Source organism: Apus apus, chromosome Z, assembly GCF_020740795.1.
Source record: "Apus apus isolate bApuApu2 chromosome Z, bApuApu2.pri.cur, whole genome shotgun sequence".
Taxonomy (NCBI): domain Eukaryota; kingdom Metazoa; phylum Chordata; class Aves; order Apodiformes; family Apodidae; genus Apus; species Apus apus.
Genome location: NC_067312.1, coordinates 34,474,847 through 34,501,580, shown reverse-complemented (window position 1 = coordinate 34,501,580; position 26,734 = coordinate 34,474,847). Strand labels below are relative to the sequence as shown.

The 26,734-nt window shown below is 36.2% G+C and overlaps 1 protein-coding gene across 1 annotated transcript in view; it reads right to left on the bottom strand.

Annotated features, from left to right (window-relative positions):
- CCDC171 (coiled-coil domain containing 171) overlaps positions 1 to 26,734 on the bottom strand; it is a 162,862-nt gene that overhangs the window by 71,946 nt on the left and 64,182 nt on the right. The window contains 5 exon segments of the mRNA XM_051643553.1: positions 14,694 to 14,879; positions 16,548 to 16,730; positions 17,376 to 17,602; positions 25,056 to 25,172; positions 25,932 to 26,436. Of these exon segments, the coding sequence (XP_051499513.1) occupies positions 14,694 to 14,879; positions 16,548 to 16,730; positions 17,376 to 17,602; positions 25,056 to 25,172; positions 25,932 to 26,436 (1,218 nt within the window).

The window sequence follows — 26,734 nt, the reverse complement described above, 5'->3', positions numbered from 1 at the left end:
GCATGGCCAGCAATCCACACTAGCTGGTGATGTAGCAATACAGAAATTATTAAATCAAATATCTCACTGACCAACTGCTTTATTATATTGAAAATTTTCACCATAATTTACAAAAATCTCCTACTTTACCTATCAATAATATTGCATTATCTAAGTAAAATGTAAACTGATTTTAGCTCTCTAAAAGCAGTTCCAGCATTCACTTGAAGCTCTTTGCTATTGCGGGTTAAAGTCAAGCCTTGGAAACTGCTCAAGTGCAGTATGGAGTATTCTAAAGTAATGGCTGCTAAGCCTCTCTTTTTTTTTCCTTCTTCAGATTGATCTAATTAAAACCCTTGATAAACTTTATGGACTCTAATATTTCCAGCTGAGTGACTGAAACCAAGAGGGTGTGCCTGAAGGCAGCAAGGCAACAATGATAAGCAGCAGGTTAGCCACTAATTTCTCAGCCAGGGTAGATTGTGAAAGTGTGATGTTCTGATATCCAAGAAAGTGTTCAGGAGAGAATAGGATAAATCAAGTTTAATAACTCTGCTCCTAATTGTTCCCTCAATGCTCCACTCTAATTACTTGGAGAACTCTCCTGACTGTCACCTGATATTAAGTTGTTGGAGGCTGAGTGTGGAGCAGTGAGATAATCAATAAACATTTAGTGGGGAGAAGAATGAAGATCCTGTTAAGCAGTGGGAACCTGCAGCACCCAAAGCCCTTCTGCTCATGAGAAAACCTATGGGAGAGCCATAGTGATTGCAAAGCAATAATCCAAAGCACTGTTTTTAGGCCTTGAGGCCTTTAGGCAACAGTACATTTGAGAAAAAAAGGTTAACACGGTCACCCTAATTACAGCCCATTTTCACATTCTTCATATATAAGCGAAGACAAGCCAATTAGGTAGAAAGGAAGATAAGGGAAGTTTTATTTGTATACTAATTAAACCCCTGATGAAATTAAAGGAAAAACATACAGCTCTGTAATTGTGTCTGAGAAAGGTCACTTCAGGTTCAGTTATCAGAAAAGCGCAGCCTTGAGATATTTCACTTAATCCACAATATAGCACTTATTTTGCCCCCCACGTCTTAGTATTTACAAAAATAAGAAAATTTCAAAACCTGATAATGCATTTATCTTGAAATGTTTTCTGTAGACAATTACAATTGTTAGAAAGTTTAGGCTAAATATGATAAGAAGAATGAAGGTTTTAAAAACCTACTATGTCTGCACATAGTTCTGTGAAGATGCTGAGCTTTCACTTTCAAGCACAAGAGATTCTGAACTAGCTTAGAAGCCAAACTCCAATTCATCGACATTCTGTAAAATGTCAGTTATTTGTTTAGTTCAGATGTTTAGGCATTCAGGTGCTAAGTCAGACATCACTGTACTCCTTCCTCCACAACCCACCAAAATCTTATGAATCAGTTGAGTTTTCATCAGAATCCTTAAAAGGAGTTCCCTTTAGAGATATTTTAGATTTAGGCTTTTTTCAACCCCATAGACTGAGCATGAAAATCACTTGTTGGAGGGAACAGCAAGTAACTGATAGCACTGAAGATAAATCTCATTGGATGTCTGTTGGCTGGGTCCTTCCACAAATAATTTTAACAAGCTTACAATTGCAGGAATCTCCTCCTTAAAAACCAGTTACAAAAATAAATAAATGTTAACATTTTCATTCTTTACACACACTAAAAAGAAGAAGTCTGTTCAAAAGGTAACAGATGAACAATCACCTATGACAGTCATACAGTTTTAATGAATGCAAAGCATGCGTGACACGTACATACTGAGAGCGTATTTTCCAAGATATACTAAAGCAGACACAACACAGCACTACCAAATAAGCAAATATGCTGCAGTATGTGTATTATTAACTAATTTCTGAAAGTAAAGGGTTTGTGTTCAGGAAGAAGTTTTATGCATGTATTTTCTATTCAGATGCAAAATATTAAATTTTACCTCAAAATTCCTACATATTGTCCTACACAGGTAACTAATACAATTCCACAACGAAAATGAGAATGCAAAGTTTAGCCAGCATCCATTCCTCCACCAGTTGAAACACAGTTCCCATTATCTATTTTGGTAAATACAATAATAAAATGGTTTGAGTTAGAAGTGACCTTAAAGATCATCAGGTTCCAACCTCCCTAGATATGCAGGGACACCTCCCATTATATTAGGCTGCTCAGAGCCCCATTCAACCTGGCCTTGAACACTTCCAGGGATTGGCCTTACAGAACATCCCTGGACAACCTGTTCCAATGTCTTGCGACCCTCACAGTAAAGAATTTCTTCCTGATGTCTAATCTTAATCTCCCCATCTTTTAGTTTTCATCCATTACCCCTTGTCCTCTCACTGTACACCCTTGTAAAAAGTCCCTCCCCAGCTTTCTTGTAGGCCCCTTCAGGTACTGGAAGGCTGCTATAAAGTCCCCCCACTGCCTTCTCTTCTCCAGGCTGGAAGCTCCAACTCTCCCAGCCTGTCCTCATAGTAGAGGTGCTCCAGGTGCTCTGATCATCTTTGTGGCCCTCCTCTGGACTTTCTCCAGGAGCTCCATGTCCTTCTTAGATTGGGGGCTCCAAAACTGGACACAATACTCCAGGTGGGATCTGAGAAGAGCTGAGTAAAGGGAGAGAGTCACCTCCCTAAACCTGCTGGCCACGCTTCTCTTGATGCAGCACAGGACACGGTTGGCTTTCTGGGCTGCAAGCACACATTGCCAGCTCATGTTGAGATTCTTGTCCACCCTCAAAAGAGTTTACAGATAACCTAGAGAACGCTTGCATCTTCAAAATGTCCAAATCCAAAATTACACTAATATTTAATGTCACTTTTAATTTAGTGTGCATGACTGCAATGCAAACTAAATTACATTAGTTCAAAATATACAGCTGAATTTCCACAGAACATTTTCTGAAAAGAATTCTTACTTATCAAGAACATCTCAAAGTGAAACTTCTTCTATCAAAATAGAGAATTAAAATTCTCAAGGAAAGAAAGTTCTGTGGCAAAAATAATTCCTAACTTGGACCTCTCCTTGATACATTTAAAAAAAAAGATCTGAGACATGTATTTAGACTTACATCAACAATTAAGATGGATTTGCACTTTTCAAGTAGAAAGCAAACTGCAATATCAGCATACTGTATCTGGGTTCACTGTGTGTTTCATAGTGTCTGCACTAGTGTCTTAAAATAATTAAAAATTAACTCCATGTGGCTGTTCTGCTCTTGCAAAGCAGAGCTAACCTGAGGCTGACCACCCATGACATCCCTTCAGTAACAAATGTTTTCACATACCCTTTAAAATTTTCTAGGAAAAGAAATATGAGTATTCAAAAGGACACTTGAATTACCTGTATCTGCTTTGCAGGAAAACAAAACAAAACAAAACAGTGATATTTTTAATCTCTTGTCTACTGGATCCTCCTCCTGATAGCAGCAAACTTGTCATATGCTGGCATTCTGAGAAAGGACATCACACTCTGCTCTGAAGTATGTGATGTACCACAGAAGCAGTTAAACATGGCTTTCAGATCACAGTATACCCAACAAGGTGCAAAATGGCTCTGTGTGTCTTTGAAAGAGCCCCATCTGATGAGGTCACAAGATAAAAGTGTATCTACTAAGCAAAACAGTAACACCAAACAGCAGAGTGATTTTAATCAATAACTAACAAAATACTGGGGAATGAAGGGATCCTTGCAGGCTTATTTTCACATTTCTGACACAGTATCAAATAGAATTGCTTGTGGTTGTTTTATATAAGAAACCCTCATAATACAGTATGCTAATAGCAGAAAGCTTTAGCCAAATCAGTATCATAAAAAAGTCAAGCAATCATATAAAGGTAACTGGAAGTTAAATGATGGCACAGGTAGATTAAAAGGCAGCCATGATATAGTTACTTGACAAGTTCTAGGACCTAAGGCAGAAACATTTCAAGAAAAATGTATTAAGAGTCACTCAATGGATGGGGAAAATGTGTATGTTTTCACCTTGCAAGAGATTTTTCTTACAAAAGTCATTTGAAATCGTAAGCACTCACACTGTGAAAGTGAATGGCATTACCAGTGTCTAGACAACAGTCCATTTATTGACTGAAACACAGCTCTCAGACATACAAGCAGGTTCAGGTACCACAAGCATTTTACCTGCAGTGGTTAAGGCTGGATTACAGTGCTTCAAAGACCTAAAGTATGGTTTAATATCACTGTGCTACATTGCAGACTTACTTCTCAAGAGAAGATCTATTCTGATAAACAAGAAAGGAATTAATTTTTCAATTGCATTAGTTCAAAATGTTTAGCACAGGCTGACTGAAAATGCTTTATGAAGTCACTGAGCTGGGTATGCTTTTGCAGTTACTGTGAATTAAAAGAGCTTATTAATTTAAACACAGTAGCCTTTCCCGAATAATTCCACATAATAACACTTCTTGCAGAAGAGACATTGTATGTTCACATGTCACTCAGCTTCAAAGTAAGTAAAACTCAACAAAACTTAGTAGTATTTTACATTAAGGAATCACAAAATATAAACTGCCCACACATAGGCTAGATCCTTATGGACTGTTAGTATTAGCAAACAAAAGAACTGGTGTTAAATATGTTAGTTAGGTACACTGTTGCATTTGAAGAGAAACAGAAGCTGAAAAAATTGAGGGACACCCTTTTGAATACTAGGATGCACTGGACCTTCCAGACATACACTAATCCAATCAGAGATAATAATTAACTCTTACTTTTAAATAATGTTTTGGAAAATGCTGAAGTACGTAATAAAATTTATGCATATGGTAATCCAGAAATTTTTATCATCTTCTGAGCTAAGTGAATTATATTAGTATTACTGGAAAGCTGTAGTAGAGAATTATACCACCTTAATGGAACAAAGACAACTGTAGAAAAACTCAGGCTTTACCACTCTGAGTTTAAAAGTGTTAGAAAAACCCTTGATGTTAAGTGCAAATAAATTTTTAGAATCGCATCCGTGGTGGCATGAGTACATGATCATTCACCTCGACATGCTACCTTCAGGGCTAACATTTCTTTTATCTCCCTGGAAGAGTAAAATCCTCTCCCACCACAATACCTAAACCTGTGCAGCTGCAGACTAGAAAAGATCCAGCCTTGCAGGAGCAACAGCTTTTCTGCTTCGGCAGTGTTAAGCTTTTAAATCAGTTCCTTGAGAGACATAGAAAAGAAATAATTCTATTTTTTTTCAGAGTTACGCTTTTTAACCTGATAGGTCCTCGGCCTTCTAGTTGTTACAGTTTCAAGATTTCAAAAAGATGGTTTATACCTGGTACTGCAAAAGAGGACTTTTCATAGCTCTCTCATGTACCCATATGTAAGTAGGGCACCTAACTTTACAGGGGAACTCCTGTGCTGCTCTGTAACGCTGCTTTCCGCTATACACAAGCATCGGCAATATTGTTGCTTCATTTTGCTATATGTTATCTAATTGTGCACGTTAGCACCCAGTGTACAATATACAAACAGCACTTAGGCTTCATCTTTACTGTGGTTTACAAATGCTACCATATCACATATACATAGCCAGAAAGATTGGGCTGGATACCTATGATGACACAACACACTGCAGCAGTGTCTTCCATGTCATTATATCTGAACTGGGCTCAAACCACTTGTCTCCAATCATGTCTTACTAGTATTTATGACCTTGTATTACTAGTGACATTTCTAAGCCTAGGACAGACTATTTGAAGTTCTCAAAAAATACTCTTCCATTGGATCTGCATCACTGAATTTGTTTGTTTTATTCCAACATCTTAACAGTTAGTTAAGATAATTCAGGAGGAAGGAAGAACAGCAGAAATAAAACCATTAACAATGACATTTTACCTACAAATTAAATAACCATAATTTCATTGTTTAATTTAAAAAGCGTTCAGTTTTAAGTCAGCTTGAATCTGGACACAAACTAAAAAGTCATCAGGGACTGGTTAAATCACACAGCGTTCTGCTTCAGAACGACATTTAAGAAACAAGAATTATGGTAAAATGGCTATGTGTCTTCACTTCAGACACTGGTTCAAAAATGGGAAACTTAAGTCTTTAGAATAATTTCAAGAAATTTTCAAAATAGAACTTAAGGTTCAGTTCTGAGTAAGAAAAGACACTATTCAGAATCTCAATATTGCTGATCCCAGTTGAGTTATTTTAGTGCTGCAGGTCGTTTTACAGCAATTTCTTGGAAGTGGCTGCTGAGCAATTCCACCAGACACTAAGCACATTAGTGTGAGCCATCACATTAAGCACGTATTATGGACAATGCCAACTGTACCAATTTATGCCACCTAAAGTTTTGGTCTTGCTTCAGCAACAGGTTTTCATTTTATTTAACTAATGAATTGGACAAGTTTTTTTGTAACATGGCACAAACATTAATGTGGGCTTCAGCAGATTTCTCACTTTATACCTTTTACATTCAAACACTCTCCTTCAGAAGAGTTTTGACCAAACTGTACATTAGTATTCAGGTATGTGTCTTTCTAAAGACAGTCCCAAATGCTGTTTAGTGTATGCGTATTTTGTTTTAATATTATGCCAGCCACATCCTGCTGCACGAAGTATCTGCATGGGGAAAACATGCATATGTGATTCTCTTCATCCTTTTTCCTCTTTAAATCTCAGTAAAATAAGAATGAATTGATAAATATGTAATTCCATACTAAAAAGTCTTATTATTTCATAGATATCAACCCTATCGCTCACTTCATTAAAAACTGGAGAGTAGTCTTCGCAGAAAAAAACAAACACACACACACAAATGAAAAAACACCACAATGAAACAAAATACTACTAATAAAAAAAGCAACTTCTAAATCTTGAAAAAGCATCAATGATACATTACGTCCCAATATTCAGAAAGGAACTCAAAGTCCTATAAAGGCATATTGATTCGGATGTCTACCTTCCCTCTGGATATGCTTTGTGTGCCAAGTTCCAACCTAGAGCACACACCTTGAAGAAGGAATATGTTTTTCTGAGCATGGCGCACACAGATCCTGAAGCAGACATAGCAAACACTGACAGCAATAAATTACTGCAGCTCTTAAACTAAATTATTATTAATATTTTTATTTTTTGGCATGTTTCCTAGGTACAAGATAAAATGGCATCAGGATGGTAAAAAATTTGGAAAATTACCTGCTTTACTCACTTGTAGAAACAACATAATAAATATGCCTTATTATCAAAAACACTGGGTCATACCACACAACCGTTTCAGTAAATCATCATTAACTTCTTTTTTTAAGAGCTTTTTTTTCTTTCTCACATCCGAGAAATTTCCTTGTATGACAGCAAAGTACAATTTAGAAATAAAATCTTGGGACTATTACTTAACGAACTGAGAATCCTAAAATCATGATTTTTACATCACTTAATTGCTTGTTTTGCAGTTCACAGACAAAAAATCCTCAACAGCAACAACAAGTAAGGTGGGTTTACTTTAGCTAGAAAGTTTTAAAAGTCCTTCTGAGACAGTAAAAGCAACAAGAACTTCAGTGGGTTTTTCATAAATACATGTGGTAAAAGTCAACAGAAAAATTTAAGCAACATAAAAAAATAATTTCTGGTTTGTATGTTACCCTGCTACAATATCAAAGAGCTTACATGCTAATCATGATGAAGATAGCATACTTAGAGATTTTGGAAGCTGAACTTGCTATAAATGTTGAAAAAACTCTCCCTTGAAAAATCATCAAATGCCTAACGAAAACAGAGTGCCAAATTAAATAAAAAGAAAGAAACCAACCAACCAACAAAACCAAATTATGTGAAAGATAGGCATGGCTGCTGTCGTGGTACGCAAACAAGAAAGGGGACTGAAGTGCAAAGGAACGCAACTCTTGCTTTAGCCTTATGCCAGTTAGATACATAATTATGTTCCAATAGCTTAATTATATTCCAATAGAAATTTGAGAATTAGTTACTTACGGTTTCGCAAGATATAAAGATCTTACAGAGTTAGCTTCACACAAATAGAAAGGGAGTTCATGGGAAAACCTGAATAAGATGAAAAAATTATGGGGGCCTAGAGATACCCTAGATAAACAGCAGCAAGAAACAAATCTACCTATAAAGGACTTGTATATCAAGAACCCATACAGCAGAAAGTCCTACACATTGATACCTAAACTACTAGGGAAGTAGGGTTTAGAACACTTCTTTAAAAACATTACATGCTGTTTTTAAGATCTACTGATCTCCTCTCTACATCTGACAGTAACAAAGTTACTTTGTAGTTGACCCAATAATACAACAAAGATCACCCAGGCACTGAATTTCCAAGAAGCCTTTAAGCATTTTTGAGTGAAAACTGAAATACTGTTCAAGGTCTTGAAATAACAGGGACAAGTACATATGCTTAATAACCACACACTGTAATTACACAATAAACCCATTTTTCTTCCAAATTATATGTCAATAAATCTTCCTCACTGCACTATAAATTCCAGGGTCACGGACAGAGATGTTTATTAGTATAATTACAATGCAGCAATAAAACCATTAAGCTTTTAGATCCCAATATCATTCCATTTATTCTCTCCTGCCCTCAAGGAAGGCAAATATTTCCTACAAATGGAGTACTTAGAGAACACTGGAAGTTACGTTTACTTGTTCAAGCAATAACTTAATTAAAGCTTTTCTTTATTTTATCTTTGACAGAATGTCAGGAATATTTTTTTTTTAATAGCACAGTGCAGAAAAAAGACTCAAGATTAAAAGTATTGTCTGAAATAGACAATGTTACCACCCTGTAAAAGAACCAAAGGTCTTAGCCATCTGTTGAGAAGTAACTTGCAGTCCAAACCATTGATTCTTGTTTCCACAATAGTTTCATTATTCCTGGGCTCAATTCTACCTGTCTAGGTTACTTGTCTTCCTCTTCAAACTTCAAGAAGGGCACTGAGGTGTACAATCAGTAAAATGACTGTTGGAATTAGACTACTGAAAAAGACTAGCATGATCAAACTTATTCCATAATTTTCTAAAGAAGGGGACACCTATTCTTACTTAGAAATTAACTTCTGGTCAAAATTAGCTTTCGAAGATTAACTGAAGTGGTGTTACATTATCATGACTTATTTCATTGCTCTCTCTCAGTGCCTAAATTACACCCACACTGTTACAATGATGAGAGAATCTTCCTTGTTTATCTTCATCTCTTTGACATGTTAAAAATAAAATACCATTTTTTTCTAAATAGGGATGCTTTTTTCTTATTAGATAAATCATGTTTACACTTGACTAGATTTAACAGAAATGCAATAAACTGACAATAACTAGTTCATAACCACTAATTTTAACTTTATTCTTTCACCTGTTCTTTTCACAACTTACATATTTTCCAGAAAGCCTGACTCAGAAAATTTAAGGCAGACCTTCATGAACTTGGTTGCTAGTTCCTTGGCTGCTCCATTGATAACTATGGAGCAAATACAATACTTTCCTACAGGCCATATACTTCCCTCAGTCCCTTCAGAGTACTCATGCTGATACTGATTAATGTTCTAGGCACAGAACAAAGGAAATGCACAGACTGAACAACCTGGCTGGAAGTAAGTTAGTTCAGCAAGGAAACACAGGGATCAATATTCCTAATGAGGTGATCTCTATAGTGGAAAAGAACAGGGCAACCCTTGGACCCTGAATCTTAGAGACTAACTAGAGAAGTAAAGAAGAGCTATGCACCACACCTAAAGAGCTGCTTTCAAAGCACTAAACAGAATAGCATACAATTATTTATGACCAAGAGAAGCTTTAAGGCATAAGTTTGTGGTTTTATACCAAAAAAGATAATAGACAATAAGAGAATAAAACAAATTAACTTCATGAACAAATCACAGAAGAGAGAAATTGAAGATGAAGTTTTCATTTAAAGCTCAGATTGGGTAATAGAAGGCAGACTTCATCATGGTCATCTTTCTCTTTCCTTCTGTGAATATCTCGCAGGATGCTCTCTTTCTGTCTCTCCTATTAAGTACAAAAACCAGCTGCTAGAAGGAAACCAAATGCCAAATTCCACGCACAATGCATTGCAAACTCTAAGAAAGCACAAACCACCAGCCCCAGGGCAAGTCTTTAACTGACCTAACTCTTTGAAAACTATCTAAGAAGTTATCACTAGTGAAAGTTATGTAACAGAGGAGGAGAATGAGCAGGCTTACTTAATTTACAAATAGTGTTAACACAAACTGAAATACATGACAAAACCGCTTAACCTGTAATTTATTGTAGTAAGAAAACGTGACCTTTTTTGACTAAGAACATGGCAGATGGCAATGCTAATCTGTTCTTACCTACTTTGTAAATTATTTAGATGTTCAGAACATAGACAGTATGGAAACTAAAAAAAAAAAAAGCATTTAATTAATGAATTATGAATTCTTTCTAACCTATTCAGAAGGGAGCTAGATTCTCTTTAACATGCTAACCTTGATTAATACAAATAGTCTATTGAAGCTAATGGTAACCTACCATACTGCTTTCTTTAAAGAATAGCCTTTAACTTAAATGAGCAACACATATAACTGTCGTTTCTTGACAGAGTCACACATAGGTTTTTGGGAACCAACAGTATCCCTCAGTGCACCAAAATCCTAACAATCTTTCCAACTTAAGATGTTACAGAGCCTAAAAAAAATTAAAAAAATAAAAAATTCAAAACCTGTATCTGTCTTATAGGGACTGTAATCTTTGCTGTTCTGTTTGAGAAGCATGAAAATCACCTGGTCTTCCTTATGTAAGTGAGGCTTTTTAACCTCTCTATAAATCAGAATTCTGGAATACATGCACAAATAGCCAACTATAAAAGTGACTTGCGAAGTGTGTGCAATTGTATGAATAAAATGAATTGCATAAACAATCCGACTGGTTTTTCAGGGAAAATTTATGGCTAAAAACATATGTAGAGGAAAAGCAACAAATTGTATACTGCTTTCATCTGAATTCCACACCAAGAACAGAGAGCCTGCTCAGGGAAAATATCTACTTCTAACAAATCCAGAAATCCTAATCTCTATCAGAATCTAATTAATTCAGATGTGTCCATTTAGCAAAGGATACTACACTTTCTGAACACAGAATATGCATATAATGAGCTAAATTAAACAGCTAGTGAAACTAAGCAATCCAAAACTTCCCATTAGAAAACATTTTTCTGTGAGTTTGACCATCCAAAGGACTTGGATGACATTATTTTCTCATGCTGTCTGAAATCAGTGATGGATTTACTAAACTCAGAAGAGTAAATAAACCCAAAATTCAGGGCATATTATTTTTAAACATGTATTGAAGACTCTTTTGAGGCAGAACAGTAGCAAGTTAGGTGATCTCACATATATTGCACTTGAAATGCAGTGTTATTTATTAACTGTTGATAGGACATGCTCCATAAATTAAACCTTAACAAGATACTGTTTTTATTACAGGTACTAACATATCTAAAAGGGATTTCATATACACCCAGTGCTTGTTAATAGGAAGAAAAGGTACTTTACTGGAATTAAGATATGTTTATATGAGACAAAATTATGTCTGCTATAGGTGTCTGTTTAGCAGCCAGGTAAAATTTCCTCTTCAAAGACAGAGGAACAGAGCTACTGATTTACCTCATCTAATAAAAAAAAAAGTGGTGTAAAAAGAGTTGGTTAGTTCCATCTGACCTTGAATGTAATTGGCTACCTTGGATGTCTCAATGGTATATGCCATTGAGAAGATAAAAACATACAGGATTAAAATCAGAACTGATAAAGCTAAGAAATTAAGTATTACTCCTTTAATAAGCCTTCTTCATGAAAGTATGTGAATACCAAAATATCTCCTTACTGATTTTGAAGTGTGAAGAAGTTTAAAAATAAGTTATGAAAAGTTAAAGTATCTAATATTTTATTTTTCCTATTCTTTCCTGTTCTTTCCTATTCTTAGCTGTTTAAAATCTATGAATAAAGACATCTAAGTAAGATTTTTTACTCCATGACACTCTAGTTCATCCAAAAATCAACTGTACACAACCACACTCTCCAACTTCTTATATATATCAATAGTTTATTTTGTATCTTAAAAAGAATGTGGAAACATATTTTTTCTATTCTATTTTTTCAGAGTAACAGTTCTGTTTTTTCCATGCTTCTGTACTATTTAAGCATGTAAAAGCTCATACAATTTTAAGAACACTGTTTTACAAGGTCAGGATTGTTTTTTAAATATGAGATTGTTCCATGGTACTGCAAAACAGTAGTTTTGCCAACCAAACTCGGCTGCATTTTAACTGACAAAAAACAATTAGCTAAGAGAATTAGGTCTGTCAGTTAAAATGCCAGGGCAAAGGCACAGACCATTTCTGTCTGCTGAGAATAAAGCCATCAATAAAGTGGGAGTGTGGTAAACTGTGAGAAAAAAAGGTTATGAAGACTAAATTTTTAAAACCCAAATGTGTGAAGCTCAAAACAAAAAAAGTCCTTTTGCCCTTTGGTATCACAGTAGTTTGTGTTAGACTGCTATCAGAATTTAAGAGGCACTTATTCAGCAAAGGTTTTGAACTGTTAAAAACAATTATAAAAATTGAAAGTGAGATGATGATTTAGGAAGTATAAACCAAAAAAAGAAAAACCAAAAAAACATTTGACCATGAACTTATATTGCTATGCTACCGAAAATGATCTTGTTTCCTTCCTTGATACAATCACAGATACAGGCTATTGCAACCAGGATGCAATTTTATGCTAACTATTGTAGTAAATTTGAGGAAGTCATTAAGAGACATCAATCAATCAACTTTCTGGTATTTAAACAGAAATTTAGGAACAGTACACAGCAACAAATCTGCTACTTAAGTTTGCCTCAAAACTCCCCCATGGAAAAGACTGAGAATTATGGAGAAAATCATGTCAGTGTAACTGCAAGTGGTAAGGTTCAGTTCAAAGGTTTATTTTGTCACTTTCGTAGCCTCCATCCTATTGCAACAACTATATCACTGCACTGTATTGTATCTTTACATCTTTCAGCTATAATCAAGCATTTTACATTAAATCATGTTGTTTCAGTAGTAAAAAACTACTAGGGTGTTCAGCATTAGGGTACATTTTAGATCACTGCTGTCTAAAAAAAATTGTATTTATCCTTTAATTAATAAAAACAGAATCTATGAAATCTAATTCAGTATCCACTAATCCCAGTAATAGATTTGTTTAAAATCCATCCTGTATTTTAAATGCCTAAAATTTACTCCTTGTTTCTTTTCCTCTGAACAAATGTAAAAGTATGTTTTACATAAAAATTAAAACACAGTGAGATACCACACATTATGTACAAAGAGTAGACCACAAGGAAGATTTCAAATAACATTTGCCTCCTATTCCTTCCAATCTTTATGATTCTAATATCCATTTTAAAACTTGAATTAAGTATTTTCCAAAAAAATGAAACACAAGTCTAGTGGCTTATATATACTGCATTTTTTTCTGAAGCAAAAAAATCAATAGTACTAACAACAAAAACACAACTTTAACATTAAACAAGTTTATTCTTACATTTAAAAAACCCAAGGTTCGAAGGCTGGGAGGGTGAAAAAAAACGAAAAACAAAGAGGTACACTGGAAATGTCATTGTCTTTAACCCTTAGTCAGGAAACACATTTTTAGTAAATAATACTGATATTGAAAAACCCTCATCAATAATTTTAACAACCTCCTTCCGTTTCCTCCACTGTATATAACTTCAAACTTCAACTCTGCTGCAAGTCACACTGCTTGACATCCATTTTCACTGTTACATTTTCAAAATGGTTGGTGACATTTCTGCTAGTTTTGTCACTTGCATCTTTTGGGGGTTCTCCTCCCACCTTGTGACATTTCTTATCACTTCCTCCCTAAATCTTCCTCAATACAAGTGCATCTATTTTTCAAAATACCAGTGAAACAGTCTCTTTTGCTCAACTATCAATACACAGAAGAATACTGAGAGCTGGAAAGACAGTAATAGGGCTGAAAAGCAGGCACAAGCAGCAAGATTGCTTTAAATAAAAAAATAAAAGCTGCAGAGCTTAGCTAATCACACGTCACTGGCAGGGCATCACAGGGTTTCCTCTCTTCCCATGTTAGATTTCCAGATGGTTTCAAACCTCTTTTTGTTTCTCAGCTCCTTGATTTGCTGTCAGAGGTGTGATAACAACATCTTTTCCCTCATTACTCATTAGGCCTGGGGAAAATTCTAAATCCTGATGAAAAAGCATCTTTCTCTTCTCACACCTCGCATATTCCATTCTCTACTTTAGGATTATATTCAGAAAACAGGTAATCCAGGTTTTAAAATATTTTTATGATTTCATCAAAAAACAAAGTATTCCTGTATTTCTTCCTTAATGTTTCCTGTAGCCTAAAAACACCTCATGATAGCTAGAACTGCTGTCTCATATGTATCATGTGAAATCCAGATACTTTCACAGTTTACAGATATTGGTGCACATCTACCAGTCCCAAAAGCAGAAAAGTGCAGTTATATCTGAAATTTTACCTTGAAAGCGTTTTGCAAGTAGCCTAAAATTCCAATTGACTAAGCAGTAAGTGTGCATTTACACCTATAATTTTATTTGCACAAGAATAGAAAGATTATCCACCAAAAGGTAAATTTCTGGTGCCTATTTTAGAAAGGTAATCATCTTACCTTTACAGTTTCACTTAAGAATTGGGTTTTTTCTTGCTCATCAGTGGAGTGCAATTCTAGTGTATTATTTAACTCCTGCAGCTGCTGGGCCTGTTCACTCAAAAGCACTTTTGCCTGATCCTCCCAGTATAATGCCTTATTTACTTCTTCACATACACTTTCAAGCTTCTCAGAGGTGATCAGTTTCTGATAAGGGAAACAAATTGTGTTTGATTGTCTAACTGTATTCATTTGTTTACATGCTTGACTTTCACTTGCAAACATACCAGTTTCTAAACCAAATGCATGCTATAGATAAATATGTAGGTTTTTTGACATGAAGACTGTATTTTTTTAAAAAAGTATTCAGGATACTGTAAACAGTATGAATTCATATTCTACTGAAATTAGGACCCTGAGTTGCAAAGAATGAGTATTTAGAAGGAAATATGCACATCAATGTCCCACATTTCAGTGCTTATCTTATTACCTCTTGTAAATGTGTTTCTGAACTCTTTATTCCCTCCACAAAATGTTCCAAAAAGAAGGAATAATTATTCAAAGAAAATCATCATATACATTTGAATAACAAGCTAAAATGTGACAATTTTATCTAACTGTCCAAGAACCGTGAGGGAATAATACTAAGTTATTACTAAGTTAGCAATAAGTTAATAATAATTGTTAGTACTAAGAACAAAACTGATTAGACTATTAGATTAGTAAAAAAAATCCATTTTACCAGGTAGGAACAGGAAGGAGAATGGAGGTGAAATAATCTATTAAAGATTCTCTGCTTCTATGTGTTTTGATTGGGACACACTGACAGGTCTACCAGCTAGGCCTCAGGATCAACACTGGGCACAGCTACAGAAAATGCTGCTCATTCTGGGACATGACTGCTTCTTTTATACTGTGCACCTGTAAAGCATGTATAAGAATCCTCACCAATTCACTGATAGTTCAAATGTGACCTCGACTCTGAATAAAATCTATAGAAAACAAGCATGGGAGGAAAGGTGCCCAGTGAACCTCCAGCATGATAAAGCAAGACAAATTTCTTCCTTGCCAGTGAGGACTGAAGGCACGATTCCATGAGTATGACAGGGAGCAAATCAACAACCCACAAAACGGCATCAATCCCTCAAACGCTATGTCCATTACTCACTACACTGTGGCTTCAAGTGGTTAAGAAACCTCTTTGTTGTCTCATCTCATTCCTGCCAGACAGTGATATCTACAGGCTAGTGAAGCCATAGTGTTTAAATAAATTGATCAGCGACAGCAGATGGTCAGTGGAATGTGGCCAATATGGGTTATAGAGAATACAGAGGAGGACTTTTTTTTTCCTTGCCATAAATTTACTTCTTTGAGGAAACAGCCCCACTAAAATTTGCACTGAATAGCTCAGGATATAATCCATACTCAAAGATACATTAAAATGCCTATCATAATATTCAGCAATACAGAATTTAAAATACTACATTTATACTTTATGAATTTCTCATTAACATACTTATTGAATACCCACATTTCAGCTGATTTTAATCTGTTTAAGATTTAAATCTATAAATCCTTTCAGGATATATAAATCACATTTTCAACAAGTTGAGGTAAAACCAGGTTGCTGAAGTCCAAACATGCAATTTACACAGAATACCTCATGCTACAAATCAAAGAATAACTCCTGTAGAAAGGAGATACTTCTAAATACATATGACTTACAGTTTAGTGACATACAAGGCAATGTTTCTGGAATATTCTGTTAATGGTAGATTGATTTTTATACTTGTTTTTTTAAAAGAACCCAAATAAAAAGAAGTGTTACAGGGAGGATGCCTTGTAAGCAGTCTCCTCTAAATCTAATATACTTACAGATTGCTTCAATGTATTTAATTTCTTTTTCAGGCCCTGGGATTTGTCATTTTCTATTTTCACCTCACTGAATTTCCATTTAAATTCTGCAAGTTTCAGGCGCAGTGAGTGGCGTTCCACCTCTGCTGAGCGAAGTCTTTGTATAAACTCTAGCATTTGCTTCTGCAAGGATGCTACGCTTTCCTGTTAGTAAACAGAAACAAATTCATGTGATATAAAATGTGCTACTTACCAATAAAATCCATCACATTTGATACTTAAGCAGATCAGACAAAGTTGTCATTTTGTCCCCCATCTTTAAAATCCACACAACTGCAAAAATGTGAACTTGTTTCACCTACTGTTGAGTGTTACTGAATATTCTGCTTTCATGGAAGCACCTATTTTCACAAATTGTCCATGATAAAAGACACGATTATGTGGTAAAGAGTTATCCTTTCATTTTGGTTAAATGGAAGAAGTTTATCTTTACTGAAGATAAAACAGTGAGCAGAAGAAAAAATAAATAACTTTAACATTTAGTTAAAGCCAAAAGCAAGTCTGTTCTTACAAAGCAGAGGTAATTTTTGACAGAACTTAAAAAAAAACTTTTATTGGACACATTAAATTTCTTCTTAAAATTATTTGACAATAAAAGAAAAATCTACTCATGCCCTAATCCCTCTGGGTGTTGCAAATCACCTTCTGATTCTCTGTCTTGCTGACTTCAATGTAACAGACTCAAAAACAATCTGAAACAAAATTAATGGTACTATCAAGAGAGCTTCACTGTAACACTTATGCTGTGAACCTACTGTTTACATGAAGTAGCAGGATAAATATGCATACCATAATGGGTAGCCTGTCACTCAATCCAGTTCCCACAGCCTCGGTATTTATTTTATGAAGTCCATGAGCCAGCCTCTGTACCAAGGAGTCTTTCTCCAGGTGAATAATTCTCCTGCTACTGTCTAGTGGAACAGTCTCCATTATTACATTCAGCTTGTGCATAAGTTCTGAAAAGGAGTTCCTGGCTGCACTTACAAGTAAGTGTCCAGAAAGCCAGGGCTTTGGCTCTTTCAGAAACAACAAAAAAAAAGAAACATCAAGTAGGTTATTAATTTCCTTTTTTTTTCACTGCAAAAAATCAACAACAACAAATAGCATCTTAAAAATACTCAGAAGGAAATTTCCATTGAAGAGCAGAAGATTGAGCTCACAGGAATATCTCAGAGAGACCTTCATATAAATTCTGCATTTAGCAGTGAACACTCTACTACTATCAGCCTATGGCTGGAAGGGTAGGATACAGTCTTAATGAAATTGTTTTGCGTGACAAAAAATTACTTCCCAATTATTTTTATGTTCTCCAATACTATACTTTCTTGGGTGTTCTCAGCTTGTAATTCAGAAAACATGTATGACAGACATATACAAATGCAAGCCAGGTCAAGTACATCAGATTTGATAGTAAAAATTTGATGGTAAATCATTTTATCACAATATTTACAATGCAAATTTCTCGGGGCTTCCTGACTCCTCTCTCCTTTATACATGGCTAAATCATTTGCTGTTCAAAATTAGCAAGGCTTGCTACCTTAATGCCATACTATTTATATTCTGAGACAAGAGAATATAATTTACCTTATTCCAAGGCAATTAAAATTTTACAGCTACAATTACTTATTTCCCCACAGGATTTTGGTAATCATCCTTCTCATATAATGGACTTAAGGCCCCAGCACACCCAACATGTCCTGCTTACTGCTAGATTCGTCAGGTCTGTAATTAATAATTGTGTTTAATGTTGATAAATAAAATTGTCAGTGCTCCTTCCACTAATTGGTATTCCAGATAACAGTTAATAGGTTTATTTATGCCTTAATAAAAGTCTTGTAATTTAGTTTTCCCTCTGCAAGGCAGGTCTTAATCTGTCATTACTTGTCTTATGATACTATCAGTGTGAGATGACAAGCATGGAAGAGCTTATTTACATTCAGTAGTACAGCAGATCTCCTGTTGCTACAGTGAATTAAAATATTTACTTAAAAGTATAAACAGAAATAAATAACCATAGCTTTTTGAAGTTAAAGAATTTCTTTTTATACATTGGAAGGATAAAGGCAAAGGTTCAAAATAAATAAAAAAAAACAGTACTATTGATATTTTTAGATCATGATTCTCTTTATAAAGAATGTATCATTTACATGATATTAGATTTATCTGTAAGCAAAGAAAAAAAAGCAGATGATAAAGAGCCATTCTCCTGTTTAGTTTCAAGATATCAATTCCAGTGCTTAACTAGAGTACCATTTTTGAGTACATGCTCTCCTTAGCCCCAGATAGTAGTGAATCTCTCTTCCCTTCATGTCTAAGACAGCACCTTTTCCATTCATCTTTGAAGCTAAAAATCTTATCCAGCATTTTTGTGTATTTATCCCTTGAAATAAATAAATAGATAAATGCATAGATAGATAGATAGATAGATAGATAGATAGATAGATAGATAGATAGATAGATAGATACATACATACATACATACATACATAGACAGACAGATATTATTCTCATCCCCAGAATAAAATGCTCTTGTGATGCCCTGGCAAATTTAGCCAAAGCTCCTTTTGCTTCCTTATGTTGGTTCTCTACAACTGACCACATAAAAGATAAGCTAACTTCATCATTTTCATTTATCACAGATTACCTTGTCCTACTTGTCTTTCAGTATCAAAGACTGTCTTTTCTCCAGTAACGATGTATACACTAGTTTGAATATTTACTCAAATTAACTTAAAATTAAAATAGTTGTACTGCCATCCATGTCAGATCACATCAAAACCTTATAAAAACTCTCCTCTGCCATGATTTTTGGTAAATCCGAAAACAAGAATACTGTCAGTGAGCTACTGTTCCTTCATTTTTCCTAACATTTCCAACTGGTATATCATTTTACATTAGATTGTTTACTTGAGAGAAAAAACAGTATTTCTTCATATGTGCAATATCTAGGATGGCAGCTCCTTTCCCTACATCTAGACCCTCCAGTTTAACTGTATTAAAAATTAAACTAATAATAATAATTCAGATAATTGTAACATTTTTAAACAATCACTCTACTTCATAACCAAGATTCCCATTATTCAGTACCACTCAGCATCCACACCTTAAAGGCACATCTTTGGGGTGAAGAATAAAAACAGCAAATGATCACTTCTGTTGATATTTTTTTATGAAGAACAGTTTGGAGCAAATACAAAGAAATATGTTGATACAAGTTACTAACTGCTGTGAAGGATGCAATGAGAATATAATGGAATTTTACAAGGAACTGTACCTATAATGTCTGGAAAGAGAATACTGGGTTCAAGTACACACATTTTAAGTACCTGCCCATGAAGGATAAAGGAATTAAAAGAAAAGCATTAATGTATGCACACTGTGATGTGTGTAAGAAATTATTAACACAAATATAACTATAACGCAAAAAGCAGTAAATTCTTACATAAAACAAGTGAAGAAAATGACAATGAAAAGTGACAAATCTTACTTCACTAACAGATGAAGGAAGAATTCTTGTTTACTCTTCAGTGAAAAAGAACAGTCAGCAGGATTAATGTAGTCATGCTACGGTGGACTAAAACTTTCATGCTAAGATTCAAAAGCTTTGTTATGTAGCAGTTGATGACATTCGTATCAAAAAACCTTCATCTTCACTTTCTCTGGTTTATCACAGCACAGATTCTGTTCAAACAAACCTACAAAACTAACCGCAAAAAAAACCAAACCTAACCAAACCAAACAACACGAACATTTCAATGAACCTGTATTCAAACTGAAGCTAAGAGATTATTCCAAGACACGCTGGAATGAGAAGCAAGCTGATGAATAGTGTCAAGGGAAATTATGAATGTCAAACAAAAAAACTCCTTTTTAAATTACAAAAGCTTAAGAACTCACCAGAGCAGACAAGCCCGAAAGTTCCAGTGTTACCCAAGTGATCTGGATTTGGTTCTTTCAACTGCCTGACATGGTTTCTTAGAAGCTAGCCATCTTTAAAAGCAATTTTTAAGATGCCAAACCATTCCATATTGTAGATCCAGATAGCACCTTCTTATGCCTGCTCTATCCTGTGATGTGAATTCATAGAATCACAGAATTCCAAGGTTGGAAAAGACCTTCAAGATCATCAAGTCCAACCATCCACCCTACAAACGCTAACCATTAAACCATATTATGAGACACCATGGCTACCCCTTTTTTGAACATATCCAGGGACAGTGCCTCCACCACCTTCCTTGGCAGCCTGTTCCAATGCCTCACCACTCTTTCTGTGAAGAAATTTTTCCTAATGTCCAATCTGAATCTCCCATGGCACAACTTGACCCCATTTCCCCTGCTCCTGTCGCTGGTCACCAGGAAGGAGAGGCCAACACCCACTTCACCACAACCTCCTTTCAGATAGCTGCAGAGAGCAATGAGGTCTCCCCTCAGCCTCCTCTTCTCCAGGCTGAACAGCCCCAGCTCCCTCAGCCTCTCCTCAAAAGACTGTTCTCCAGACCCCTAATCAGCCTGGCTGCCCTTCTCTGCACCCTCTCCAGCACCTCCATGTCCTTCCTCTCCTGCGGTGCCCAAAACTGCACCCAGTGCTCGAGGTGCAGCCTCATCAGTGCCAAATACAGGGGCAGGATCACCTCCCTGGTCCTGTTGGTCACGCTGTTCCTGGTGCAGGCCAGGATGCTGTTGGCCCTCTTGGCCACCTGGGAACACTGCTGGCTCATGTTCAGCCAGCTGTCAATCAGCACCCCCAGGTCCCTCTCTGCTGGGCAGCTCTCCAGCCACTCCTCCTCAAGCCTGTAGCGCTGCCAGGGGTTGTTGTGGCTGAAGTTCAGGACCTGACATTTGGCCTTGTTGAAACTCATATAATTGTCCTCAGCCTATCGATCAAGCCTGTCCAGATCCCTCAAGCAGATCAACATTCTCACCCAACTTAGTGTCATCTGCAAAGTTACTGAGGGTGCACTTGATCTCCTCATCCAAATCATCAATAATGATATTAAACAGGAGCAGCCCCAGCACTGAGCCCTGGGGAACACCACTCGTGACTGGCCACCAACCGGATTTATATCCCTTAAACACAACTCTTTGGACCTGGCTGTCCAAATTATTTTTTATCCAGCAAAGTGTATGCACATCCAAGCCATGAGCAGCCACCTTCTCAAGGAGAATGCAGTGCAAAACTGTGTGAAAGGCCTTGCTAAAATCAAGGCAGACGCATCCACAGCCCTTCCCTTGTCCAATAAGCGTGTCACCCTGTCACAGAAGGAGATCAGGTTAGTCAAAGAGGACCTGCCCTTCTTGAACCCATGCTGACTGGGCCTGATCACGTGGTTGTTCTGCATGAACTGCATAATGTTCCTCATAATTATCTGCTCCTTCAGCTTTCCTGGTACTGAAGTCAGACTAACAGGCCTATAAATTTCCAGATTATCCTTCTGTCTCTTCTTATATATGGGGGTAACATTGGCTGATTTCCAGTCTGCTGGTACCTCCCCAGTCAGCCAGGACTGGTGGTAAATTATGGAAAGTGGCTTGGTGAGCACCCCTGCCAGCTCTTTCAGCACTATTGGGTGCATCCCATCCAGCCACAAAGATTTGTGTGCATCTGCGTGGTGTAGCAGGTCACTGACCATCTCCTCCTGGATTGTGAGGAGATCATTCTGCTCCTGGTCCCTGTCACCTAGCTTAGGGAGTTGGGTTCCCTTCACATAACTGGTCCTATCATTAAACATTGAGGCAAAAAAGTCATTTAGCACCTCAGCCTTTTCCTTGTTGTTCATCACTGTGTTTCCTCCTGCATCTAATATGGGATGGAGGGTCTCCCTGATCTTTCTTTTGCTGTTAATGTATTTATAAAAGCTTTTCTTGTTATCCTTTACCATGGAGGCCAGATTAATTTCTAGCTGGGCCCTGGACCTTCTAATTCCCCTCCTGCATAGCCTCACAGCATTTTTGTAGTCCTCATGAGTGGCCTGCCCCTTCTTCCAGAGGCCACAGATTCTCTTTTTCTCCCCAAGTGCCAGCCAGAGCTCCCTGTTCAGCCAGGCTGGTCTTATATACTGCTGGCTCACCTTAGAGCACATGGAGATGGCCTGCTCCTGCACCTTCAAGATTTCATCCTTGAAGAGTGTCCAGCCTTTCTGGACTCCTGTACCCTTCAGAACAGATTCCCAAGGGATTTTGGCAATCAGGATGTTGAAAAAAGTAAAGTTGGCCCTTTGGAAGTCTAGTCTAGAACTGCCATTATTTCAAGATTTGAAGAAAGCAGATGCCTCTGAGATTGCTTATGTATTTTTGTATTTTTTTTAAATTCAAAACAATTGAAGTAATTTTGAAGGTTTAAACTATTTGAAATGTGACTTACAGAACATAGAATAACTTCCTAAGTATGCAAGCTTTCTTTCAAATGTATTCCTTCAGTGTTATCACTTCCATACTTCTGGGAATTCATGTCAAACTTTAAATGATTTACTAGTATTTTTTGAACCAAATGTTCTTGGGAGACTTTTGAGCTCCTGAGCAACAGAATTCCAAGTAACACACAAGCAGCTAGATATTGACGTTCTGTGAAAATGACTCAAAATAGAGATAAGCTATGAAAGAATAACCAAACTGCTGATGGTCATAACATTCTCAGCATGATTTTCCCTAATTCTTAAAATCAAAACTGTGTTGAGTGCAGAAATATCAAGTAAACAGAGTCCACTAGAATCTCACATACTTCAATACAGCAAACTGTCAGGAGGTTTAGTGTATTTTAGCTAATTACTTCTATGCTACATTTCTATGAGCACTTGAATAGCACATCTGTACTACTGTAAACTTTCTCTTTATTGCTTTTTTTGCTGTTCTTACTCAACACTCTACACACAGGAACACATGAAGTATATCTTTCCTGTAAAGACTCTGAAACACAGTTCAAACTTTCATAAGGATGTAAATTTAAGTTACTGAAAAAAGAATGATCAAAGAAGAGAGTGCCTGAAGCTGAATCACGATACTTCCAGTTCAATGGCTGCCAACTGGTACCAGGTGACTGTTCAGGATTCTGGGAAATTATCACCTTATCTCTGTCCTACTATTTCACTTTACCATGTAAGTAATCCTTCCTTTAATATCCTTTATTCTGTGACAGAATTGTTGGGACTTTGAAACTACCAGGTACCAAAGAGCTAAGGGTGACTCCTATAAAGACAGGCTGAGGGAGTTGGGGCTGTTGAGCCTGGGGAAGAGAAGGCTCTGGGGAGACCTTACAGTGGCCTTCCAGTAACTGAAGGGGGCCTCCAGAAAGCTAAGGAGGGACTTTTTACAAGGGTTGTAGTGAGAGTACAAAGGCTAATGGATTAAAACTGGAGGAGGGGAGATTTAGGTTAGACATTGGAAGGAAATTATTTAGTGCGCAGGTGGTGAGACACTGAAACAAGTTGTCCAGGAAGCTGTGAATGCCCCATCCCTGGATGGGTTCAAGGCCAGGCTGGATGGGGCTCTGTGCAACCGGATCTAGTGTGAGGTGTCCCTGCACATACAGGGAGGTTGGAACCTGATGATCTTTAAGGTCCCTTCCAACTCAAACCATTCTATGATTCTGTGACAGCAATGTAGAGGAACCAAGTGAGTCTTGGAATCAGTTCCTCAATGCAAAGACATTAATGTAGATATTTAACAGCTGGGAATCAAGAGGTTACAATTCCAAATACTGGCATTAAAATTCTCCATAGACATAATAGAATTCAAAACAAGAAAGCACTAAGGAAATTAGATAACCCAAAAAAAAAATAATCTAATTAAGCACATACTTACAGAGGGAACACAGCCGAGACATAAAATAAGGACTGCTATACATTGTGTAAAATTAAAGCATTTTATTTCTTTCTCAAAACCCACAAAACAGCATGCAAACCAGCTAAAAATCACATCCATCAATTTCAATTGTTTTCCAGATTTGGCGATTCTAGTTTTGGATCATATACAATGCCGTAGGAAATTATTTCCTGTCTGTCAGCAGTTACTACATCCCAGGTTGCCTATATGTCCATTTTATGGCCTTCACTTAAGAAATACACAGATCAAACAGACAGAAATTATGCAGATTTCTCTATGGAAAGAAACTGGGTTGAGCTTCAGCAAAACTAGGAAGCTTGTAAATATTACTTCATTGAAAGCTTTTAAGAACAGGTTACCTAAATATCTATTTGCATGGTGCAGATGTTTTTTTTCTATCTCACAACAAAGTAGGCAACACAGTTTATATACTTTCTAAAGCATTCTCCAGCCTTCTGTTTCTGTGACTCTATATAACTAAATTTTAAACTATCATATCACCAATGAAATAAAATGAATCTGTTCCAGCAATCCTCAAATCTCCAGATATTTGATTCAGAGTAGCTTGGATAAAATTCTAAACATTGAAATTATGTAACCACACTGATTACCTTTTTTACCTCCTAAGGTAAGAATACACTTTTAAATTACCTGTTTTGCGAATAACATCCTGTAATTCAGTGACAGAACTGATTACTGAAGCAAGGAGGTTAGAACTAGTAAACCATCTGAGTGCTTCATCACAGTCAATTTGTCCCTCTTTGTGACCTGTGAAACAGAATTACAGCTGGCAGTAAAACTGAGTGATGCAGGTAAGGAGCAAATTACTTTCAGAAATTGAGCAAAACTCAGTATATAAGCAACAAACTAATTCTTCTTTCAAGACCACTTAGACTGTATTAAATATACTTTCAGAACTACTAAAACTAAAACAAAACAACAAACAAACAAACAATAAACAGATGGAATTTTTGGGATGGAAAACATTTTTATACCATTTATCCTTGTAGCTGGTCTGGTAATAGAAAGGGACAGGAAGACTACATCATCTCTAAAGAAAAATTTAGAAATCCTATACTAATATTTCACCTGAATTAGAAAGCAACTTTTTGCCTTTTTAGTAAGAAATAAATCTTGAAAGTTATTAACAAGAGAAAATATCTGTTTAAAAAATATGTTGATAGTCAATAACTTAGAAGCACTGCAAGATATTTACCACAGAGAAGATGTAGGGGCACCTAGTTCTGAAATCGGTAACGCAAATGTCAAGGATTTGAAACCACGTAAGTTAATGTGTGTAATTATAACTTCTCTTTCAATGCTTAATGGACTAAGAGTTTTCTTTTAGGGGAAATTACATTTGTCAAGAAATCCAGAAATCATAAATCCAGAAATTAGATTTGACAAAATGGCATAAAATCTGTCTTTACACTCTATTAATGACGTTACTATTTGTTATTCACTAACCATGTAATTTGACATAACACTTACCAAAGAATAAAAAAAACCATGAAACAATTAGCTTACTTGACAGATTGCACTTGCCTTTAGAGTCTCCTATACAAATTAGCATTCCATTGCCTTCTTTGGAGACATTTACCCAGGAGAAGAGAGAACTAGAAGACTGTGCTAAAACCTTCAGTCTGTTAGCTGCCAAAACTGCAATCACACCTCTTCGGAACACACAAATCAGGCCTTTGAGTTTTCTTTTCTTCAGTTTTGCTTCATCTTGATTGTTTTCCCCTACATCAGAGAGAGCATGAACTAGGGTTCTAATCTCCTGTTTCACTGATTCATAAATGTCAACCTGATGCTGGAGAAGAGCTCTTTGGGAAGACATAGCACATGATCGGCCATAGAGAGGATACAGGGCACCTGCCAATAGTGCACAGGCAACCAGGAGAGATGAATGCTCCTTCTGAACTTTCCTTAATGTATTTTTCACAGAAACATTTTCAAGACCCAGTGTCTCCAATCTTCTTTCAAGGTCATAAATTTTTTCCTTGTTCTTCTCTGCTGTTTCTTGGAATTCCTGGGATAAGGTGAACAAACAAACAATCACAAGAAATACTAATTAGAAGATATTTCTTTAAATAAAAAAGTAATTTTTACCTAGACAAAAGCTAAATTAAACTTATTTTTTTCAGATTCAATTAACTCAATTAAAGGAATTAAAATGACCTGCAGTGTCGGTCAAAGTACCTCTCCTAGCAAACAGCTGTAGAACCAGATATATAAAACCAAATCAGTAGTATGAGGAAAAATTTCACAACCTTCAAATACAACTGGGCTCCAGATTTCTGACAATACTACAATAGCACTGCGATAGA